This window comes from Carcharodon carcharias, chromosome 8 (genome assembly GCF_017639515.1).
Source record: "Carcharodon carcharias isolate sCarCar2 chromosome 8, sCarCar2.pri, whole genome shotgun sequence".
In the NCBI taxonomy this organism is placed as follows: domain Eukaryota; kingdom Metazoa; phylum Chordata; class Chondrichthyes; order Lamniformes; family Lamnidae; genus Carcharodon; species Carcharodon carcharias.
This window is the reverse complement of record NC_054474.1, coordinates 123,349,753-123,374,928: the sequence shown is the minus strand read 5'-3', so window position 1 is coordinate 123,374,928 and position 25,176 is coordinate 123,349,753. Positions and strand designations below refer to the sequence as shown.

Here is a 25,176-nt window from a genome sequence, read left to right as displayed (position 1 = left end):
GAGTCTGATTAAAGTCTGTTAACCTGAACCACTATCCCAGCGTCTGATCAAAGTCTATTAACCTGAACCCCTATCCCAACGTCTGATCAAAGTCTATTAACCTGAACCCCTATCCCAGCGTCTGATCAAAGTCCATTAACCTGATCCCTTATCCCAGTGTCTGAGCAAAGTCTATTAACCTGATACCTTATCCCAGCATCTGATAAAGGTCTATTCTTCTGATCCCTTATCCCAGCATCTGATCAAAGTCTATTAATCTGATCCCCTATCCAAGCGTCTGCACAAAGTATATTAACCTGATCGCCTATTCCAGAGTCTGATCAAAGTCTATTAACCTAAACCACTATCCCAGAGTCTGATCAAAATCTATTAACCTGAACTCCTATCATAGCGACTGATCAAAGTATATTAACCTGAACCCCTATCCCAGCGTCTGATCAGTCTATTAACCTGATACCTTATCCCAGCATCTGATAAAATTCTATTAACCTGATCCCTTAGACAAGGATCCGATCAAAGTCTATTAACTTTATCCTTTATCCCAGGATCTAATCAAAGTCTAAGAACCTCATCCCAGATCCTAGCATCTCATTAAAGTCTACTAACCTGAACCCTTAAAACAGCATCTGATCAAAGCCTATTAACCTGATTCCTTTTCCCAGCGTCTGATCTAAGTCTATTAACCTGATCCCCTATCCTAGCATCTGATTAATGTCTATTAACCTGATCCCCTAACCAGGCGTCTGATCAAAATCTATTGACCAAATCCCTTACCCCAGCGTCTGAACAAACTATTAACCTGATCTCTTATCCCAGCGTCTGATCAAAGTCTATTAACCTGATCCCTTATCCCAGCATCTGATCAAAGTCTATTAACCGGATTCCCCATTCCAGCGTCGGACTCAATTCTATTAATCTGATCCCATATCCCAGCGTCTGATTTAGTCTATGAACCTGATCCCTTATCCCAGCATCTGATCAAAGTCTGTCAACCTGATCACCTATCCCAGTGTCTGAACAAAGTCTATTAACCTGATCCCTTATCCCAGCGTCTGATCAAAGTCTATTAACCTAATGCCTTATCCCAGCGTCTGGTTAAAGTCTATTAACCTGATGCTCATACCAGCGTCTAATCAAAGTCAATTAACCTGAACCCCTATCCCAACGTCTGAACAAAGTCTATTAACCTGATCCCCTATCCCAGCGTCTGATCAAAGTCTATTAATCTGATCCCTTATCCCAACGTCTGATCATAGACTATTAACATGAACCCCTATCCAAACGACTGATCAAAGTCTATTAACCTGAGCGCTGAACCCAGCGCCTGAGTAAAGTCTATTAATCTGATCCCTTATCCCAGGATCTGATCAAAATCTATTAACCTGATACCTTATCCAAGCATCTGATCGGAGTCTATTAACCTGATCCCCTATCCCAGCGTCTGATCAAAGTCTATTAACCTGATATCCCTTATCCCAGCGTCTGATCAGTCTATTAACCTGATCCCTTATCCCAGGACCTAAACAAAGTCTAATAACCTCATCCCTGATCCTAGCATCTCATCAAAGTCTATTAACCTGAACCCTTATCCAAGCATCAGATCAAAGCCTATTAACCTGAACACTTATCCCAGCGTCTGATCAAAGCCTATTAATCTGAACTCTTATCCCAGCGCCTGATTAAAGTTTATTAACCAGATCCCCTTTCACAGCAACTGATCAAAGTCTATTAACATGATTCCTTATCCCAGCATCTGATCAAAGTCTATTAAACTGATCCCCTAACCCAGCGTCTGACCAAATCTATTAACCAAATCCCTTATCCCAGCGTCTGATCAGTCTATTAACCTGATCCCTTATCCCAGCGTCTGATTAAAGTCTATTAACCTGATCACCTGATTAAAGTCTATTAACCTGAAAACCTATCCCAGCGTCTGATCAAAGTCTAAAAATCTGAACCCCTATCCAAGCGTCTGATCAAAGTCTATTAACCTGAACCCCTATCCCAACGTCTGATCAAAGTCTATTAGCCTGAACCCCTATCCCAATGTCTGGTCAAAGTCTATTAACCTGATCCCTTATCCCAGCATCTGATAAAGGTCTATTCTTCTGATCCCTTATCCCAGCGTCTGATTAAAGTCTATTAACCTGATCCCTATCCCAGCATCTGATCAAAGTCTATTAACCTGATCCCTTAGCTCAGGATCTGATCAAAGTCTATTAAACGGAACCCCCATCCCAGCGTCTGATTTAATTCTATTAACCAGTTTCCTTATCCCTGCATCTGATTAAAGTCTATTTACCTGAAAGCCTATCCCAGCGTCTGATCAAAGTCTGTTAACCTGAACCCCTATCCCAGCATCTGATCAAAGTCCATTAAACTGATCCCTTATCCCAGTGTCTGATCAAAGTCTATTAACCTGATACCTTATCCCAGCATCTTATAAATGTCTATTCTTCTGATCCCTTATCCCAGGATCTGTTCAAAGTCTATTAAGCTGATCCCCTAAAGCAGCGTCTGATCAAAATCTGTTAACTAGATCCCTTATCCCAGCGTCTGATCAAAGTCTATTAATCTGATCCCCTATCCAAGCGTCTGCACAAAGTCTATTAACCTGATCGCCTATTCCAGAGTCTGATCAAAGTCCATTAACCTGATCCCCTAACCCAGCGTCTGGTCAAAGTCTATTAACCTGATCCCCCATTCCAGAGTCTGATCAAAGTCTACTAAGCTGAACCCCTATCCCAGCATGTGATCAAAGTCTATTAACCTAAACCACTATCCCAGAGTCTGATCAAAGTCTATTAACCTGAACCCCTATCATAGCGACTGATCAAAGTATATTAACCTGAACCCCTATCCCAGCGTCTGATCAAAGTCTATTAACCTGATACCTTATCCCAGCATCTGATAAAGGTCTATTAACCTGATCCCTTAGACAAGGATCCGATCAAAGTCTATTAACCTGATCCCCTACCCCAATGTCTGATCAAAGTCTATTAAACTGATCACTTATCCCAGCGTCTGGTTAAAGCCTATTAACCTGTTCCCTTATCCCAGCAACTGATCAAAGTCTATTAACCTGAACCCCTATCCCAGCATCTGATCAAAGTCCATTAAACTGATCCCTTATCCCAGTGTCTGATCAAAGTCTATTAACCTGGTACCTTATCCCAGCATCTAATAAATGTCTATTCTTCTGATCCCTTATCCCAGGATCTGTTCAAAGTCTATTAAGCTGATCCCCTAAAGCAGCGTCTGATCAAAATCTGTTCACAAGATCCCTTATCCCAGCGTCAGATCAAAGTCTATTAATCTGATCCCCTATCCAAGCGTCTGCACAAAGTCTATTAACCTGATCGCCTATTCCAGAGTCTGATCAAAGTCCATTAACCTGATCCCCTAACCCAGCGTCTGGTCAAAGTCTATTAACCTGATCCCCCATTCCAAAGTCTGATCAAAGTCGATTAACCTGATCCCCTATCCCAGCGTCTGATTAAAGTCTGTTAACCGGATCCCTTATCCCAGTGTCCAATTAAAGTCCATTAACCTGATCCCTTATCCCAGCGTCTGATCAGTGTATTAACCTGATCCCTTATCCCAGTGTCTGAATAGTCGTTTAACCTGATCCCTTATCCCAGCGTCCGATTAAAGTTTATTAACCTGATCCACTATCCCAGCATCTGATCAAAGTCTATTAACCTGATCCCTTATCCCAGCATGTGATCAAACTCTATTAACCTGATCCCTTATCCCAACGTCTGATCAAAGTCTATTAACCTGATCCCTTATCCCAGCGTCTGATCAAAGTCTATTAACCTGAACCCCTATCCAAACAACTGATCAAAGTCTATTAACCTGAACCCCTATCGCAACGTCTCAACAAAATCTATTAACCTGAACCCCTATCCCAACGTCTGATCAAAGTCTATTAACCTGATCCCTTATCCCAGCGTCTGATCAAAGTCCATTAACCTGATCCCTTATCCCAACGTCTGATCAAAGTCTATTAACCTGATCCCTTATTCCAGCGTCTGATCAAAGTCTATTAACCTGAACCCCTATCCAAATGACTGATCAAAGTCTATTAACCTGAGCACTGAACCCAGCGCCTGAGCAAAGTCTATTAATCTGATCTCTTATCCCAGGATCTGATCAAAATCTATTAACCTGATACCTTATCCAAGCATCAGATCAAGGCCTATTAACCTGAACACTTATCCCAGCGTCTGATAAAAGCCTATTAACCTGAACTCTTATCCCAGCGTCTGATTAAAGTTTATTAACCAGATCCCCTTTCACAGCAACTGATCAAAGTATATTAACCTGATTCCTTATCCCAGCGTCTGATCAAAGTCTATTAACCTGATCCCCTAACCCAGCGTCTGACCAAATCTATTAACCAAATCCCTTATCCCAGCGTCTGATCAGTCTATTAACCTGATCCCTTATCCCAGCGTCTGATCAACGTCTATTAACTGATCCCTTATCCCAGCGTCTGGTTAAAGTCTATTAACCTGATGCTTATACTGGCGTCTGATCAAAGTCTATTAACCTGAACCCCTATCCCAACGTCTCAACAAAGTCTATCAACCTGAATCCTTATCCCAACCTCTGATCAAAGTCTATTAACCTGATCCCTTATCCCAACCTCTGATCAAAGGCTATTAACCTGAACCCCTATCTAAACGACTGATCAAAGTCTATTAACCTGAGCACTGAACCCAGCGCCTGAGCAAAGTCTATTAATCTGATCTCTTATCCCAGGATCTGATCAAAATCTATTAACCTCATACCTTATCCAAGCATCTGATCAAAGTCTATTAACCTGATTCCTAATTCCAGCATCTGAATAAAGTCTATTAACCCAATCCCTTATCCCAGCATTTGATCAAAGTCTATTAACCTGAGCCTTTATCCCACCCACTGTCTGGTCAAAGTCTATTAACCTGATCATATATCTTAGCATCTGATCCAAGTCTATTAACCTGATCCCCTACCCCAGCGTCTGATCAAAGTCTATTAACCTGATCCCCTATCCCAGAGTCTGATCAAAGTCTATTAATCTGATCTCTTATACAAGGATCCGATCAAAATCTATTAACCTGATCCCTTATCCAAAGGACCTAAACAAAGTCTAATAACCTCATCCCTGATCCATGCATCTCATCAAAGTCTATTAAACTGAACCCTTATCCCAGCATCAGCTCAAAGCCTATTAACCTGAACACTTATCCCAGCGTCTCATCAAAGCCTATTAACCTGAACTCTTATCCCAGCGTCTGATTAAAGTTTATTAACCAGATCCCCTTTCACAGCAACTGATCAAAGTCTATTAACCTGATCCCTTATCCCAACGTCTGATCAAAGTCTATTAATCTGAACCCCTATCCAAACGACTGATCAAAGTCTATTAAACTGAGCACTGAACCCAGCACCTGAGCAAAGTCTATTAATCTGATCCCTTATCCCAGGATCTGATCAAAATCTATTAACCCAATCCCTTATCCCAGCATTTGATCAAAGTCTATTAACCTGAGCCCTTATCGCACTGTCTGATCAAAGTCTATTAACCTGATCACATATATTAGCATCTGATCGAAGTCTATTAACCTGAACTCTTATCCCAGCGTCTGATTAAGGTTTATTAACCAGATCTCCTTTCACAACAACTGATCAAAGTCTATTAACCTGATTCCTTATCCCAGCATCTGATAAAAGTCTATTCTCCTGATCCCTTATCCCAGGATCTGTTCAAAGTCTATTAAGCTGATCCCCTAAAGCAGCGTCTGATCAAAATCTGTTAATAAGATCCCTTATCCCAGCGACTGATCAGTCTATTAACTTGATCCCTTATCCCAGGATTTTATCAAAGTCTATTAACTTGATCCCTTATGCCAGTGTCTGATCAAAGTCTATTAACCTGAACACCCGTCCCAGAGTCTGATTAAAGTCTATTAACCTGATCCCCCATTCCAGCGTCTGGTTAAAGTCTATTAACCTGAACCCCTATCCCAGCGTCTGATCAAAGTCTATTAACCTGAACCACTATCCCAGCGTCTGATCAAAGTCTATTAACCTGAACCCCTATCCCAACGTCTGATCAAAGTCTATTAACCTGATCCCTTATCCCAGCGTCTGATCAAAGTCTATTAACCTGATCCCTTATCCCAACCTCTGATCAAAGGCTATTAACCTGAACCCCTATCCAAACGACTGATCAAAGTCTATTAACCTGAGCACTGAACCCAGCGCCTGAGCAAAGTCTATTAATCTGATCTCTTATCCCAGGATCTGATCAAAATCTATTAACCTCATACCTTATCCAAGCATCTGATCAAAGTCTATTAACCTGATTCCTAATTCCAGCATCTGAATAAAGTCTATTAACCCAATCCCTTATCCCAGCATTTGATCAAAGTCTATTAACCTGAGCCTTTATCCCACCCACTGTCTGATCAAAGTCTATTAACCTGATCATATATCTTAGCATCTGATCCAAGTCTATTAACCTGATCCCCTACCCCAGCGTCTGATCAAAGTCTATTAACCTGATCCCCTATCCCAGAGTCTGATCAAAGTCTATTAATCTGATCTCTTATACAAGGATCCGATCAAAATCTATTACCCTGATCCCTTATCCAAAGGACCTAAACAAAGTCTAATAACCTCATCCCTGATCCATGCATCTCATCAAAGTCTATTAAACTGAACCCTTATCCCAGCATCAGCTCAAAGCCTATTAACCTGAACACTTATCCCAGCGTCTCATCAAAGCCTACTAACCTGAACTCTTATCCCAGCGTCTGATTAAAGTTTATTAACCAGATCCCCTTTCACAGCAACTGATCAAAGTCTATTAACCTGATCCCTTATCCCAACGTCTGATCAAAGTCTATTAATCTGAACCCCTATCCAAACGACTGATCAAAGTCTATTAAACTGAGCACTGAACCCAGCACCTGAGCAAAGTCTATTAATCTGATCCCTTATCCCAGGATCTGATCAAAATCTATTAACCCAATCCCTTATCCCAGCATTTGATCGAAGTCTATTAACCTGAGCCCTTATCGCACTATCTGATCAAAGTCTATTAACCTGATCACATATATTAGCATCTGATCGAAGTCTATTAACCTGAACTCTTATCCCAGCGTCTGATTAAGGTTTATTAACCAGATCTCCTTTCACAACAACTGATCAAAGTCTATTAACCTGATTCCTTATCCCAGCATCTGATAAAAGTCTATTCTCCTGATCCCTTATCCCAGGATCTGTTCAAAGTCTATTAAGCTGATCCCCTAAAGCAGCGTCTGATCAAAATCTGTTAACAAGATCCCTTATCCCAGCGACTGATCAGTCTATTAACCTGATCCCTTATCCCAGGATTTTATCAAAGTCTATTAACTTGATCCCTTATGCCAGTGTCTGATCAAAGTCTATTAACCTGAACACCCATCCCAGAGTCTGATTAAAGTCTGTTAACCTGAACCACTATCCCAGCGTCTGATCAAAGTCTATTAACCTGAACCCCTATCCCAACGTCTGATCAAAGTCTATTAACCTGAACCCCTATCCCAGCGTCTGATCAAAGTCCATTAACCTGATCCCTTATCCCAGTGTCTGAGCAAAGTCTATTAACCTGATACCTTATCCCAGCATCTGATAAAGGTCTATTCTTCTGATCCCTTATCCCAGCATCTGATCAAAGTCTATTAATCTGATCCCCTATCCAAGCGTCTGCACAAAGTATATTAACCTGATCGCCTATTCCAGAGTCTGATCAAAGTCTATTAACCTAAACCACTATCCCAGAGTCTGATCAAAATCTATTAACCTGAACTCCTATCATAGCGACTGATCAAAGTATATTAACCTGAACCCCTATCCCAGCGTCTGATCAGTCTATTAACCTGATACCTTATCCCAGCATCTGATAAAATTCTATTAACCTGATCCCTTAGACAAGGATCCGATCAAAGTCTATTAACTTTATCCTTTATCCCAGGATCTAATCAAAGTCTAAGAACCTCATCCCAGATCCTAGCATCTCATTAAAGTCTACTAACCTGAACCCTTAAAACAGCATCTGATCAAAGCCTATTAACCTGATTCCTTTTCCCAGCGTCTGATCTAAGTCTATTAACCTGATCCCCTATCCTAGCATCTGATTAATGTCTATTAACCTGATCCCCTAACCAGGCGTCTGATCAAAATCTATTGACCAAATCCCTTACCCCAGCGTCTGAACAAACTATTAACCTGATCTCTTATCCCAGCGTCTGATCAAAGTCTATTAACCTGATCCCTTATCCCAGCATCTGATCAAAGTCTATTAACCGGATTCCCCATTCCAGCGTCGGACTCAATTCTATTAATCTGATCCCATATCCCAGCGTCTGATTTAGTCTATGAACCTGATCCCTTATCCCAGCATCTGATCAAAGTCTGTCAACCTGATCACCTATCCCAGTGTCTGAACAAAGTCTATTAACCTGATCCCTTATCCCAGCGTCTGATCAAAGTCTATTAACCTAATGCCTTATCCCAGCGTCTGGTTAAAGTCTATTAACCTGATGCTCATACCAGCGTCTAATCAAAGTCAATTAACCTGAACCCCTATCCCAACGTCTGAACAAAGTCTATTAACCTGATCCCCTATCCCAGCGTCTGATCAAAGTCTATTAATCTGATCCCTTATCCCAACGTCTGATCATAGACTATTAACATGAACCCCTATCCAAACGACTGATCAAAGTCTATTAACCTGAGCGCTGAACCCAGCGCCTGAGTAAAGTCTATTAATCTGATCCCTTATCCCAGGATCTGATCAAAATCTATTAACCTGATACCTTATCCAAGCATCTGATCGGAGTCTATTAACCTGATCCCCTATCCCAGCGTCTGATCAAAGTCTATTAACCTGATATCCCTTATCCCAGCGTCTGATCAGTCTATTAACCTGATCCCTTATCCCAGGACCTAAACAAAGTCTAATAACCTCATCCCTGATCCTAGCATCTCATCAAAGTCTATTAACCTGAACCCTTATCCAAGCATCAGATCAAAGCCTATTAACCTGAACACTTATCCCAGCGTCTGATCAAAGCCTATTAATCTGAACTCTTATCCCAGCGCCTGATTAAAGTTTATTAACCAGATCCCCTTTCACAGCAACTGATCAAAGTCTATTAACATGATTCCTTATCCCAGCATCTGATCAAAGTCTATTAAACTGATCCCCTAACCCAGCGTCTGACCAAATCTATTAACCAAATCCCTTATCCCAGCGTCTGATCAGTCTATTAACCTGATCCCTTATCCCAGCGTCTGATTAAAGTCTATTAACCTGATCACCTGATTAAAGTCTATTAACCTGAAAACCTATCCCAGCGTCTGATCAAAGTCTAAAAATCTGAACCCCTATCCAAGCGTCTGATCAAAGTCTATTAACCTGAACCCCTATCCCAACGTCTGATCAAAGTCTATTAGCCTGAACCCCTATCCCAATGTCTGGTCAAAGTCTATTAACCTGATCCCTTATCCCAGCATCTGATAAAGGTCTATTCTTCTGATCCCTTATCCCAGCGTCTGATTAAAGTCTATTAACCTGATCCCTATCCCAGCATCTGATCAAAGTCTATTAACCTGATCCCTTAGCTCAGGATCTGATCAAAGTCTATTAAACGGAACCCCCATCCCAGCGTCTGATTTAATTCTATTAACCAGTTTCCTTATCCCTGCATCTGATTAAAGTCTATTTACCTGAAAGCCTATCCCAGCGTCTGATCAAAGTCTGTTAACCTGAACCCCTATCCCAGCATCTGATCAAAGTCCATTAAACTGATCCCTTATCCCAGTGTCTGATCAAAGTCTATTAACCTGATACCTTATCCCAGCATCTTATAAATGTCTATTCTTCTGATCCCTTATCCCAGGATCTGTTCAAAGTCTATTAAGCTGATCCCCTAAAGCAGCGTCTGATCAAAATCTGTTAACTAGATCCCTTATCCCAGCGTCTGATCAAAGTCTATTAATCTGATCCCCTATCCAAGCGTCTGCACAAAGTCTATTAACCTGATCGCCTATTCCAGAGTCTGATCAAAGTCCATTAACCTGATCCCCTAACCCAGCGTCTGGTCAAAGTCTATTAACCTGATCCCCCATTCCAGAGTCTGATCAAAGTCTACTAAGCTGAACCCCTATCCCAGCATGTGATCAAAGTCTATTAACCTAAACCACTATCCCAGAGTCTGATCAAAGTCTATTAACCTGAACCCCTATCATAGCGACTGATCAAAGTATATTAACCTGAACCCCTATCCCAGCGTCTGATCAAAGTCTATTAACCTGATACCTTATCCCAGCATCTGATAAAGGTCTATTAACCTGATCCCTTAGACAAGGATCCGATCAAAGTCTATTAACCTGATCCCCTACCCCAATGTCTGATCAAAGTCTATTAAACTGATCACTTATCCCAGCGTCTGGTTAAAGCCTATTAACCTGTTCCCTTATCCCAGCAACTGATCAAAGTCTATTAACCTGAACCCCTATCCCAGCATCTGATCAAAGTCCATTAAACTGATCCCTTATCCCAGTGTCTGATCAAAGTCTATTAACCTGGTACCTTATCCCAGCATCTAATAAATGTCTATTCTTCTGATCCCTTATCCCAGGATCTGTTCAAAGTCTATTAAGCTGATCCCCTAAAGCAGCGTCTGATCAAAATCTGTTCACAAGATCCCTTATCCCAGCGTCAGATCAAAGTCTATTAATCTGATCCCCTATCCAAGCGTCTGCACAAAGTCTATTAACCTGATCGCCTATTCCAGAGTCTGATCAAAGTCCATTAACCTGATCCCCTAACCCAGCGTCTGGTCAAAGTCTATTAACCTGATCCCCCATTCCAAAGTCTGATCAAAGTCGATTAACCTGATCCCCCATTCCAGAGTCTGATCAAAGTCTATTAAGCTGAACCCCTATCCCAGCATGTGATCAAAGTCTATTAACCTAAACCACTATCCCAGAGTCTGATCAAAGTCTATTAACCTGAACCCCTATCATAGCGACTGATCAAAGTCTATTAACCTGATTCCTTATCCCAGCATCTGATAAAGGTCTATTAACCTGATCCCTTAGACAAGGATCCGATCAAAGTCTATTAACCTGATCCCCTACCCCAGTGTCTGATCAAAGTCTATTAAACTGATCACTTATCCCAGCGTCTGGTTAAAGCCTATTAACCTGTTCCCTTATCCCAGCAACTGATCAAAGTCTATTAACCTGAACCACTATCCCAGCGTCTGATCAAAGTCTATTAACCTGATCCCTTATCCCAGAGTCCAATCAAAGTTTATTAACCTGAACCCCTGTCCAGTGTCTGATCAAAGTCTATTAACCTGAACCACTATCCCACCGTCTGATCAATGTCTATTAACCTGATCCCTTATCCCAGAGTCCAATCAAAGTTTATTAACCTGAACCCCTATCCAGTGTCTGATCAAAGTCTATTAACCTGAACCCCTCTCCCAGCGTCTGATCAAAGTCTATTAACCTGATCCTTTATCCCAGAGTCCAATCAAAGTTTATTAACCTGAACCCCTATTGAGTGTCTGATCGAAGTCTATTAACCTGAACACCTATCCCACCGTCTGATCAAAATCTATTAACCTGATCACCTATCCCAGCCTCTGATCAAAGTCTATTAACCTGAACACCTATCCCAGGGTCTGATCAAATTCTATTAACCTGATCGCCTAATGCAGCGTCTGATCAAAAACTATTAACAAGATCCCTTATCCCAGCATCTGATCAAAGTCTATTAACCTGATCCCCTATCCCAGCATCTGGTCAAAAGTCTAATAATCTAATCCATTATCTGACTGTCTGATCAAAGTCTATTACCCTGATACCTTATCCCAGCATGTGATCAAAGTCTATTAACCTGATCCCTTAACACAGGATCTGATCAAAGTCTATTAACCAGAACCCCCATCCCAGAGTCTGATTAAAGTCTATTAACCTGATCCCCTATTCCAGTGTCTGATCAAAGTCTATTAACCTGAACCACTATCAAAGCGCCTGATCAAAGTCGATTAACCTGAACCGCTATCCCAGCGTCTGATCAAAGTCTATTAAACTGATCCCTTTTCCCAGAGTCTGACTAAAGTCTATTAACCTGAACCACTATCCCAATGGCTGAGCAAAGTCTATTAACCTGAAACCTTATCCCAGCATCTGATAAAGGTGTGTTAATCTGATCCCAGGATCTGTTCGAAGTCTATTAAACTGATCCCTTGTCGCAAAATCTGATCAAAGTCTATTAACCTGATACGATATCCCAGCGTCTGATCAAAGTCTATTAATCTGATCCCCTATCCCAGCCTCTGATCAACGTCTATTAACCTGATCCCTTAACTCAGGATCTGATCAAAGACTATTAACCTGATCCCTGCGTCTGATCAAAGTCTATTAACCGGATCCGCTATCCCAGTGCCTGATTAAAGTCTATTAACCTGATTCCTTATCCCAGCATCTGATTAAAGTCTATGAACCAGAACCCCCATCCCAGAGTCTGATCAAAGTCTATTAACCTGAACCCCTAACCCTATGTCTGTTCAAAGTTTATTAACCTGAACCACTATCCCAGCATCTGATCAAAGTCTATTAACCTGATCCCCTACCCCAGTGTCTGATCAAAGTCTATTAAAGCGATCCTTTATCCCAGTGTCTAGTTAAAGCCTATTAACATGTTCCCTTATCCCAGCGTCTGATCAAACTCTATTAACCTGATCCCCTATCCCAGCGTCTGATTAAAGTCTGTTAACCGGATCCCTTATCCCAGTGTCCAATTAAAGTCCATTAACCTGATCCCTTATCCCAGCGTCTGATCAGTGTATTAACCTGATCCCTTATCCCAGTGTCTGAATAGTTGTTTAACCTGATCCCTTATCCCAGCGTCCGATTAAAGTTTATTAACCTGATCCACTATCCCAGCATCTGATCAAAGTCTATTAACCTGATCCCTTATCCCAGCATGTGATCAAACTCTATTAACCTGATTCCTTATCCCAGCATCTGATCAAAGTCTATTAACCTGATCCACTATCTCTGCCTCTGATCAAAGTCTATTAACCTGATCCACTACTCCAGCATCTGTTCGAAGTCTATTAACCGGATCCCTGATCCTAGCATCTGATCCAAGCCTATTAACCTGAACTCTTATCCCTGTGCCTGATGAAGATCTATTAACTTGTTACCTTATCCCAGCAACTGATCAATGTTTATTAACCAGATCCCCTTTCACAGCGGCTAATCAAAATCCATTAACCAGATCACCTTTGCTAGCATCGGATCAAAGTTTATTAACAGATCCTATTTCCCAGTATCTGATTGAAGTCTATTAACCTGATCCCTTTTCCCAGCGTCTGATCAAATTCTATTAACCTGATGTCTTATTCCAGCATCTGATCAAAGTCTGTTAATCTGATCCCAGCGTTGGATCAAAGTCTATTAACCTGATCCTAGCATCTGATCAAAGCCTGTTAACCTGAACATTAATGCCAGCGTCTGATCAAAATCTATTAACCTGATCCCTTATCCCAGCATCTCATCAAAGTCTATTAATCAGATCCTATTTCCTAGTACCTGTAAAAATTTATGAATCTGATCCCCACTCCCAGCGTCTGATCAAAATCTATTAACCAGATCCCCTATTCCAGAGTCTGATCAAAGTCTATTAACCTGAAGTCCTCTCATAGCAACTGATCAAAGTCTATTAACCTGATCCCCTATCCCAGCATCTGATCAAAAGTCTAATAACTTGATCCCCTAGCTGTCTGATCAAAGACTATTAACCTGATCCCTTATTCCAGTGTCTGATACAAGTCTATTAACCTGCTCCCTTACCCCACCATCTGATTGAAGTCTAATAATCTGATCGCTTAACCCAGAATCTGATCAAAGTCTATTAACCTGATTCCTTATCCCAGCGACTGATTAAAGTCTATTAACCTGATTCCTGATCCCTGCGTCTGATCAAAGTCTATTAACCTGATCCGCTATCCCAGCATCTGATTAAAGTCTATGAACCAGAACCCCCATCCCAGAGTCTGATCAAAGTCTATTAACCTAAACCCCTAACCCTACGTCTGTTCAAAGTTTATTAACCTGAACCACTATCCCAGCATCTGATCAAAGTCTATTAACCTGTTCCCCTACCCCAGTGTCTGATCAAAGTCTATTAAAGCGATCCCTTATCCCAGTGTCTGGTTAAAGCCTATTAACCTGTTCCCTTATCCCAGCGCCTGATCAAAGTCTACTAACCTGATCCCCTATCCCAACGTCTGATCAAAGTCTATGAACCTGATACCTTATCCCAGCATCTGATAAAGGTGTATTAATCTGATCCCTTATCCCAGGATCTGTTCAAAGTCTAACAAACTGATCCCTTATCCCAGGATCTGATCAAAGTCTATTAACTTGATCCCCCATCCCAGCATCTGATTAAAGTCTATTAACCTGAAAACCTATCCCAGCGTCTGATTAAAGTCTAAAAATCTGAACCCCTATCGCAGCGTCTGATCAAAGTCTATTAACCTGAAACCCTATCCCAACGTCTGATCAAAGTCTATTAACCTGAACCCCTATCTCAGCGTCTGATTAAAGTCTATTAATCTGATCCCTTAACCCAGGATTTGATCAAAGTCTATTAACTTGATCCCTTATCGCAGCGTCTGATCAAAGTCAACTAATCGGATCCTCATCCTAGCGTCTGATTAAATTCTATTAACCTGATTCCTTATCCCAGCGTCTGATCAAAGTCTATTAACCTGCACACCCATCCCAGAGTCTGATTAAAGTCAATTAACCTGATCCCCCATTACAGCGTCTGGTGAAAGTCTATTAACCTGATCCCTTATCCCAGTGTCTGATCAAAGTCTATTAACCTGAAAACCTATCCCAGCATCTGATCAAAGTCTGTTAACCTGAACCATTATCCCAGCGTCTGATCAAAGTCTGTTAACCTGATCCCCCATTCCAGCGCCTGACTCAATTCTATAATCTGATCCCATATCCCAGCGTCCGATTATAGTCTATGAACCTGATCCTTTATCCCAGCATTTGATCAAAGTCTATTAACCTGATCACCTATCCCAGTGTCTGAACAAAGTCTATTAAACTGAACCCCTTACCCAGCGTCTGAACAAAGTCTATTAACCTGAACCCCTATCCCAACGTCTGATCAAAGTCTACTAACCTGATCCCCTATCCCAGTGTCTGATCAAAGTCTATTAACCCAATCCCTTATCCCAGCATTTGATCAAAGTCTATTAACCTGATCCCCTATCCCAGCATCTGATCAAAGTTTATTAACCTGAAACCATATCCCAACGTCTGATCAAAGTCTATTAACCTGAACCCCTAACTCAGCGTCTGATTAAAGTCTATTAAGCTGATCCCTTAACCCAGGATTTGATCAAAGTCTATTAACTTGATCCCTTATCCCAGCGTCTGATCAAAGTCTACTAATTGGATCCTCATCCCAGCGTCTGATTAAAGTCTATTAACCTGATTCCTTATCCCAGCATCTGATCAAAGTCTATTAACCTGATCACGATCCCAGCATCTGATCAAAGTCTATTAACCTGATCACGATCCCACCATCTCATTAAAGTCTATTAATCTGATCCCTTAGCTCAGGATCTGATCAAAGTCTATTAACCGGATCCCCCATCCCAGCGTCTGGTTAAATTCTATTAACCATTTTCCTTATCCCAGCATCTGATTAAAGTCTATTAACCTGAAAACCTATCCCAGCGTCTGATCAAAGTCTATTAACATGAACCCCTATCCCAGCGTCTGATCAAAGTCTAAAAATCTGCACCCCATCCCAGCATCTGATCAAAGTCTATTAACCTGAAACCCTATCCCAACATCTGATCAAAGTCTATTAACCTGAACCCCTATCTCAGCGTCTGATTAAAGTCTATTAATCTGATCCGTTAACCCAGGATTTGATCAAAGTCTATTAACCTGATCCCTTATCCCAGCGTCTGATCAAAGTCTATTAATCGGATCCTCATCCCAGCGTCTGATTAAGGTCTATTAACCTGATTCCTTAGCCCAGCGTCTGATTAAAGTTTATTAAACTGATCCCCCATTCCAGGGTCTGGTTAAAGTCTATTAACCTGATACCTTACCCCAGTGGCTGATCAATGTCTATTAACCTGATACCTTATCCCAGCATCTAATAAATGTCTATTCTTCTGATCCCTTATCCCAGGATCTGTTCAAAGTCTATTAAGCTGATCCCCTAAAGCAGCGTCTGATCAAAATCTGTTCACAAGATCCCTTATCCCAGCGTCTGATCAAAGTCTATTAATCTGATCCCCTATCCAAGCGTCTGCACAAAGTCTATTAACCTGATCGCCTATTCCAGAGTCTGATCAAAGTCCATTAACCTGATCCCCTAACCCAGCATCTGGTCAAAGTCTATTAACCTGATCCCCTATTCCAAAGTCTGATCAAAGTCGATTAACCTGATCCCCCATTCCAGAGTCTGATCAAAGTCTATTAAGCTGAACCCCTATCCCAGCATGTGATCAAAGTCTATTAACCTAAACCACTATCCCAGATTCTGATCAAAGTCTATTAACCTGAACCCCTATCATAGTGACTGATCAAAGTCTATTAACCTGATCCCCTACCCCAGTGTCTGATCAAAGTCCATTAACCTGATCCCTTATCCCAGCGTCTGATCAGTGTATTAACCTGATCCCTTATCCCAGCATGTAATCAAACTCTATTAACCTGATTCCTTATCCCAGCATCTGATCAAAGTCTATTAAACTGATCCACTATCTCTGCCTCTGATCAAAGTCTATTAACCTGATCCACTACTCCAGCATCTGTTCGAAGTCTATTAACCGGATCCCTGATCCTAGCATCTGATCCAAGCCTATTAACCTGAACTCTTATCCCTGTGCCTGATAAAGATCTATTAACCTGTTACCTTATCCCAGCAACTGATCAATGTTTATTAACCAGATCCCCTTTCACAGCGGCTAATCAAAATCCATTAACCAGATCACCTTTGCCAGCATCTGATCAAAGTTTATTAACAGATCCTATTTCCCAGTATCTGATTGAAGTCTATTAACCTGATCCCCTATCCCAGCGTCTGATCAAATTCTATTAACCTGATGCCTTATTCCAGCATCTGATCAAAGTCTGTTAACCTGATCCCTGATCCCAGCGTTGCATCAAAGTCTATTAACCTGATCCGAGCATCTGATCAAAGCCTGTTAACCTGAACATTAATGCCAGCATCTGATCAAAATCTATTAACCTAATCCCTTATCCCAGCATCTCATCAAAGTCTATTAATCAGATCCTATTTCCTAGTATCTGATAAAAGTTTATGATCCCCGCTCCCAGCATCTGATCAAAATCTATTAACCAGATCCCCTATTCCAGAGTCTGATCAAAGTCTATTAACCTGAAGTCCTCTCATAGCAACTGATCAAAGTCTATTAACCTGATCCCCTATCCCAGCATCTGATCAAAAGTCTAATAACTTGATCCCTTAGCTGTCTGATCAAAGACTATTAACCTGAATCCTTATTCCAGTGTCTGATACAAGTCTATTAACCTGCTCCCTTAACCCACCATCTGATTGAAGTCTAATAATCTGATTGCTTAACCCAGAATCTGATCAAAGTCTATTAACCTGATTCCTTATCCCAGCGTCTGATTAAAGTCTATTAACCTGATCACTGATCCCTGCGTCTGATCAAAGTCTATTAATCTGATCCCCTATCCCAGCCTCTGATCAACGCCTATTAACCTGATCCCTTAACTCAGGATCTGATCAAAGACTATTAACCTGATCCCTGCGTCTGATCAAAGTCTATTAACCGGATCCGCTATCCCAGCGCCTGATTAAAGTCTATTAACCTGATTCCTTATCCCAGCATCTGATTAAAGTCTATGAACCAGAACCCCCATCCCAGAGTCTGATCAAAGTCTATTAACCTAAACCCCTAACCCTACGTCTGTTCAAAGTCTATTAACCTGATCACCTACCACAGTGTCTGATCAAAGTCTATTAAAGCGATCCCTTATCCCAGTGTCTGGTTAAAGCCTATTAACCTGTTCCCTTATCCCAGCGTCTGATCAAAGTCTACTAACCTGATCCCCTATCCCAGCGTCTGATCAAAGTCTATGAACCTGATACCTTATCCCAGCATCTGATAAAGGTGTATTAATCTGATCCCTTATCCCAGGATCTGTTCAATGTCTAACAAACTGATCCCTTATCCCAGGATCTGATCAAAGTCTATTAACTTGATCCCCCATCCCAGCGGCTGATTAAAGACTAGTAACCTGATTCCTTATACCAGCGTCTGATTAAAGTCTATTAACCTGAAAACCTATCCCAGCGTCTGATTAAAGTCTAAAAATCTGAACGCCTATCCCAGCGTCTGATCAAAGTCTATTAACCTGAAACCCTATCCCAATGTCTGATCAAAGTCTATTAGCCTGATACTTTATCCCAGCGTCTGATCAAAGTCTATTAACCTGATCACCTAAACCAGCATCTGATCAAAGTCTATTAACCTGATCCCCTATTCCAGTGTCTGGATAAAGTCTATTAAGCTGATCCCTTATCCAGCGTCTGATCAAATTCTATTAACCTGATGCCTTATTTCAGCATCTGATCAAAGTCTGTTAACCTGATCCCTGATCCCAGCGTTGGATCAAAGTCTATTAACCTAATCCTAGCATCTGATCAAAGCCTGTTAACCTGAACTCTTATCCCAGCGCCTGATGAAAGTCTATTAACCTGATCCCATATCCCAACAACTGATCAATGTTTATTAACCAGATCCCCTTTCACAGCAGCTAAACAAAATCCATTAACCAGATCCCCTTTGCCAGCATCTGATCAAAGTCTATTAAGCAGATCCTATTTCCCAGTATCTGTTTGAAGTCTATTAAACTGATCCCCTATCCCAGCGGTTAATCAAATTCTATTAACCTGATCACCTAACCCAGCATCTGATCAAAGTCTATTAACCTGATACCTTATCCCAGCATCTGATCAAGTCTATTAATCTGATCCCTTATCACAGGATCTGATCAAAGTCCATTAATCTGATCCCTTATCACAGGATCTGATCAAAGTCCATTAATCTGATCCCTTATCACAGGATCTAATCAAAGTCCATTAGCCTGATCCCTTATCCCAGCATCTGATCAAAGTCTATTAATCTGATCCTTTTCCCAGGATCTGATCCAAGTCTATTAACCTTATACTTTATCCCAGCGTCTGATCGAAGTCTATTAACCTGATCCTCTATCCCAGCATCTGATCAAATTCTATTAACATGATGTCTTATTCCAGCATCTGATCAAAGTCTGTTAACCTGATCCCTGATCCCAGCGTTGGATCAAAGTCTATTAACCTAATCCTAGCATCTGATCAAAGCCTGTTAATCTGAACAGTAATCCCAGCGTCAGATCAAAATCTATTAACCAGATCCCCTTTCCCAGTGGCTAATCAAAGTCTATTAACCTGATCCCTTATCCCAGCGTCTGATCAATGTATTAACCTGATCCCCTATCCCATCGTCTGAATAAAGTCTATTAAGCTGATCCGCTATCCCAGCATCTGAATAAATTCTGTTAACCTGATCCCTTATCCCAGCGTCCGTCTAAAGTTTATTAACATGATCCCTTATCCCAACGTCTGAGCAGTCTAATAACCTTATCCCAGGAACTGATCAATGTTTATTAACCAGATCCCCTTTTACAGCAGCTAATCAAAATCCATTAAGCAGATCCCCTTTGCCAGCATCTGATCTAAATCTATTACCAGATCCTATTTCCCAGTATCTGATTGAAGTCTATTAACCTGATTCCCTATCCAGGCGTCTGATCAAAATCTATTAACCAGATCCCCATACCCAGCAGCTAATCAAAATATATTCACCACATCCCCTTTCCCAGCATCTGATCAAAGCCTATTAACCAGATCCTATTTCCCATATCTGATTGAAGTCTATTAACCTGATCCCCTATCCCAGCGTCTGATCAAAATCTATTAACCAGATCCCCATTCCCAGCGGCTAAACAAAATACATTCGCCACTTTCCCTTTCCCAGAATCTGATCAAAGTCTATTAACCAGATCCTATATCCCATATCTGACTGAAGTCTATTAACCAGATCCCTTATCGCAGCGTCTGATCTGTGCATTAAGCTGATCCCCTATCCCAGCATCTGAATAAAGTCTATTAAGCTGATCCCCTATCCCAGCATCTGTTCAAAGTCTATTAACCTGATCCACTAACCCAGCCTCTGATCAAAGTCTATTGACCTGATCCGCTACCCCAGCCTCTGATCAAAGTCTGTTAACCTGATCCCTGATCCCAGCTTCGGATCAAAATCTATTAACCTGATCCCTGATCCTAGCATCTGATCAAAGCCTATTAACCTGAACCTTTATCCCAGCATCTTATCAAAGTCTATTAACCTGATCCCTGATCCTAGCATCTGATCAAAGCCTGTTAACCTGAACTCTTATCCCAGCGCCTGATGAAAGTCTATTAACCTGATCCCTTATCCCAACAACTGATCAACGTTTATTAACCAGATCCCCTTTCACAGCAGCTAAACAAAATCCATTAACCAAATCCCCTTTGCCAGCATCTGATCAAAGTCTATTAACCAGATCCTAATCCCCAGTATCTGTTTGAAGTCTATTAAACTGATCCCCTATCCCAGCGGTTAATCAAATTCTATTAACCTGATCACCTAACCCAGCATCTGATCAAAGTCTATTAACCTGATACCTTATCCCAGCATCTGATCAAAGTCTATTAATCAGATCCCTTATCCCAGCATCTGATCAAAGTCTATTAATCTGATCCCTTTCCCAGGATTTGATCAAAGTCTATTAGCCTGATACTTTATCCCAGCGTCTGATCGAAATCTATTAACCTGATCCCCATCCCAGCGTCTGATCAAAGTCTGTTAACCTGATCCCTGATCCCAGCGTTGGATCAAAGTCTATTAACCTAATCCTAGCATCTGATCAAAGCCTGTTAACCTGAACATTAATCCCAGCATCTGATGAAGGTCTATTAATCTGATCCCTTATCCCAGCATCTGATTAAAGTTTATTTATCAGATCCCCCTGCACAGTGGCTAATCAAAGTCCATTAACCAGATCGCCATTGCCAGCATCTGATCAAAGTCTATTAACCAGATCCTATTTCCCAGTATCTGATTAGTTTATGAACTAGATCCCCTATCCCAGTGGCTAATCAAAGTCTATTAACCTGATCCCCTATCCCATCGTCTGAATGAAGTCTATTCAGCTGATCCCTAATCCCAGCGTCTGAACATTCTATTAACCTGATCCCTTATCCCAACGTCTGATCAAACTCTATTAACCTGATCCCCTATCCCAGCATCTGATTAAAGTCTGTTAACCTGATCCCTTATCCCAGCGTCCAATTAAAGTCCATTAACCTGATCCCTTATCCCAGCGTCTGAATAAAGTCTTTTAACCTGGTCCCTTATTCCAGCATCCGATTAAAGTCTATTAAGCTGAACCCTTATCCAAGCGTGTGATCAAAGCCTATTAACCTGAACTCTTATCCCCGCGCCTGATGAAGATCTATTAACTTGTTACCTTATCCCAGCAACTGATCAATGTTTATTAACCAGATCCCCTTTCACAGCGGCTAATCAAAATCCATTAACCTGATCCCCTTTGCCAGCATCTGATCAAAGTCTATTAACAGATCCTATTACCCAGTATCTGATTGAAGTCTATTAAACTGATCCCCTATCCCAGCGTCTGAGCAAAATCTATTAACCAGGTCCCCATTCCCAGCAGCTAATCAAAATACATTCACCACACCCCTTTCCCAGCATCTGATCAAAGTCTATTAACCAGATCCCCATTCCCAGCAGCTAATCAAAATACATTCACCACACCCCTTTCCCAGCATCTGATCAAAGTCTATTAACCAGATCCCCATTCCCAGCAGCTAATCAAAATACATTCACCACACCCCTTTCCCAGCATCTGATCAAAGTCTATTAACCAGATCCTATTTCCCATATCTAATTGAAGTCTATTAACCTGATCCCCTTTCCCAGTATCTGATCAAAGTGTATTAACCAGATCCTATTTCCCAGCATCTGATTAAAGTCTATTAACCAGATCCCCTTTCACAGCGGCTGATAAAATCTATTAACCTGATCTCCTCTCACTGCGTCTGATCAAAGTCTATTAACCCAATCTCGTTTCCCAGTGTCTGATCAAAGTTTATTAACCTGTTACCCTATCCCAGTGTCTGATTAAAGGCTGTTAACCTGATCCCTTATCCCAGCATCTGATCAAAGTCTATTAGCCTCATCCCCTAACCCAGCTTCTGATCAAAGTCTATCCCCTATCCCAGCGCTGGTTTACTCCCTTATGGTTTCTACGAGTCCACAAGGAAGCAAGCGGATGGGTGCATTAGCAAGGCAGATTCCTCACCTGTTTCCCCTGACGGTCCTTCCAGGTTATCCAACGCCTCCCGTCCCGGCTGTAATCCAGTTGGTAAGCACGAGCAAACTCATTGCCGCTACCATAGGCATGTCGCCCCTGTGTACCAAGCAGCGTGATGAAGTTGAGGGCGTGCAGGTCAATCTGCAGGTACTCAACACTGTCAGGGTACAGTAGGTCGACTGGACACCAGGCTCCATCACCTCGCTCCTTCTCCAGTCTGAAAGAAAATACCGAGCACATGCATCTCCGCTACAGCACCAGGAGGGGTCAGTAAGACACTGTATTAACCCACCAGCAGCAAGGATTAACAAGCCCTGACAATTTTCATGGAAAAACTCAGCAGGTCTGACAGCATCTGTGGAGAGGAACACAGTTAACGTTTCGAGTCCGTATGACTCTTCAACTGTTGAAGAGTCATACCGACTCGAAACGTTAACTGTGCTCCTCTCCACAGATGCTGTCAGACCTGCTGAGTTTTTCCAAGTATTTTTGTTTTTGTTTTGGATTTCCAGCATCCGCAGTTTTTTGCTTTTATCTGCACACAAGACGTTGGCCATCCAGTGCAGAAAACGGATGAAAGATCTCACCCATGCTGCCAGAGTAAAGCAACCATCTGGTCACTCTAAATTCACACACTCACAAGCCCATCACACGTTCACTAGCATCTCAAGGGACATCACCACTCACTCTCCACACACATACCCCCACAGCTCCATCTGGCCTTATCTCCTCTGGAGATTGCGTCTTCAGACCTCAACATCTTAAGGCCACAGGTCAACTTGCACAGATCAACTTTGCCTCGCACACACCCTGGGATACACCTCTTCTCCAGTGCAGCCCTTGTCCTGCAGCCTCTTCCCTTGCATGAGGCCATTTCTACCCCTTCCCCCAGCAAACCCTAGCCCTGCAGTCGTTGAAAAGCCACCCCCACCTTATGGCCAATCTGTTAGGTGGGGATCTGCCTGTGATGACCCCTAAAAGTGATGTGGTGCTGCCTGCAAAGCCTGGCATTGATGACCATGAGTGCTGCCCAAAACAAGGTAGGCAAACAAACCTCGAAGTCCCAAGCAAAGTGCAGCTCACCAGGTGCACATCGCTTATGTACAGTTGTGAAACATGTTGGTGTGCATGATCCAGCATTGGGGGGCGGCGGGCTGATTCCAGCGAGCAGGGCTTATAATGAGGTACTAAAGTATTGAAATTAGATACCCGACATGCGGCAGTGGGAAACACGGCCCACCATTGACGGGTGGAGCGGATAATTGCAAATTGGTTTCATGGCAGCTTGAAACCGATTTTTGGCCGTCCCTTCATGTTGCTCCTCCCCCCCCACCTGTCACGATGCCCAACGCCAAAGGGGCTGGAAAATTCCAGCCACAAACCCATTGACACACACACACGTAATCACTGACACACAAACACAAACTCACTGACACTCACAAACTTACACACACACAAACAAATTTATAGACACACATACATAAACATACAGACTTAGAGTAAGTTTACAGGGTCACTGGCTAGGACCAATACCAGGAATGCCCTGTGTCACTGAGAACAGCTGAAAGACTCCTATAACTAAAAGTGAAACCATTTGCCCAGTCTTAATCTGTTAGAGGTCCCATCAACTCAATCATAAGGCTCATGGGTTAGCAATATTTCCTTTCTGTGCTTGCTCCACTCAATGACTGGAGTGGAGGAAAATGCCAGGCTGGCCAGTGGAAGAAGGAAAATCCTGGCTGGGTTTAAGGAATAAGATGCAGTCAGAACTCTGTCTCCAGATTAACTCAACCCAAATGCTCCAGTCCTCAAAGCTTCAGGGAGGAGCCAAGCCACATTTAACAGTTGCAAAAAGTGTGGTTATGGGCAGGACAGCACTTATCACTGAATGTAGCTGACAGTTTTTCAAATAGTAGTTTATTTAGACTTAAATATAAGGAGTATACATGGGATATACAGCACAAAAACAGGCCATTTGGCCGAACGAGTTCATGTTGGTGTTTCTGCTCCACTTGAGTCTCCTCTCATCTTTTCTCATCTAAATCTTCCATCGTAACCTTCTATCCCCTTCTCCCTCACATAATTGTCTAGTTTCCCCTTAAATGCATCTATACAATTCACTTCAACCACTCCCTGTGGTAGCAAGCTCCACATTCATACCACTCTTTGGATAAAGAAGTTCTTTCTGAATACCCTATTGGATTTCTGGGTGGACTCTCATATTGACAGCCTCTAGTTCTGCTCTTCCCCACAAGACAATACATTCCCTCTGTATCCACTCTTTCAAAACCTTTCAGAATTTTAATGAATTAGGTCACCCTTCTTAGGTCAGCCTTCTTTTTTCAAGAGAGAAGAGACCCAGCCTGTCAGTCCTTTCCTGATATGAATGCCCACACATTTCTGCAATCATCCTTGTAAATCTGCTCTGCAACCTCTCCAGTGCCTCTATATTCTTCCTATAATATGGCGACCAGAATTGCACGCAGTATTCTGAAGTCTCACCTAACCAGGGTTCGATACAGGTTGACCATAACTTCCCTCATTTTCAATTCATTCGCGCGAGAAATAAAGCCTGGTGCTTGGTTTCTTTTTCTCTAAGCTTGC

The 25,176-nt window shown here is 42.0% G+C and overlaps 1 protein-coding gene across 3 annotated transcripts in view; it reads right to left on the bottom strand.

Moving 5' to 3' along the window:
- Positions 1-25,176, bottom strand: part of LOC121281272 (discoidin domain-containing receptor 2-like) — a 128,818-nt gene that overhangs the window by 55,018 nt on the left and 48,624 nt on the right. For all 3 annotated transcript variants that reach the window (XM_041194128.1, XM_041194130.1, XM_041194127.1), the window contains exon 4: positions 22,561-22,789. In XM_041194128.1, coding sequence (XP_041050062.1) covers positions 22,561-22,789 — 229 coding nt within the window. The remainder of the gene's footprint in view (positions 1-22,560; positions 22,790-25,176) is intronic.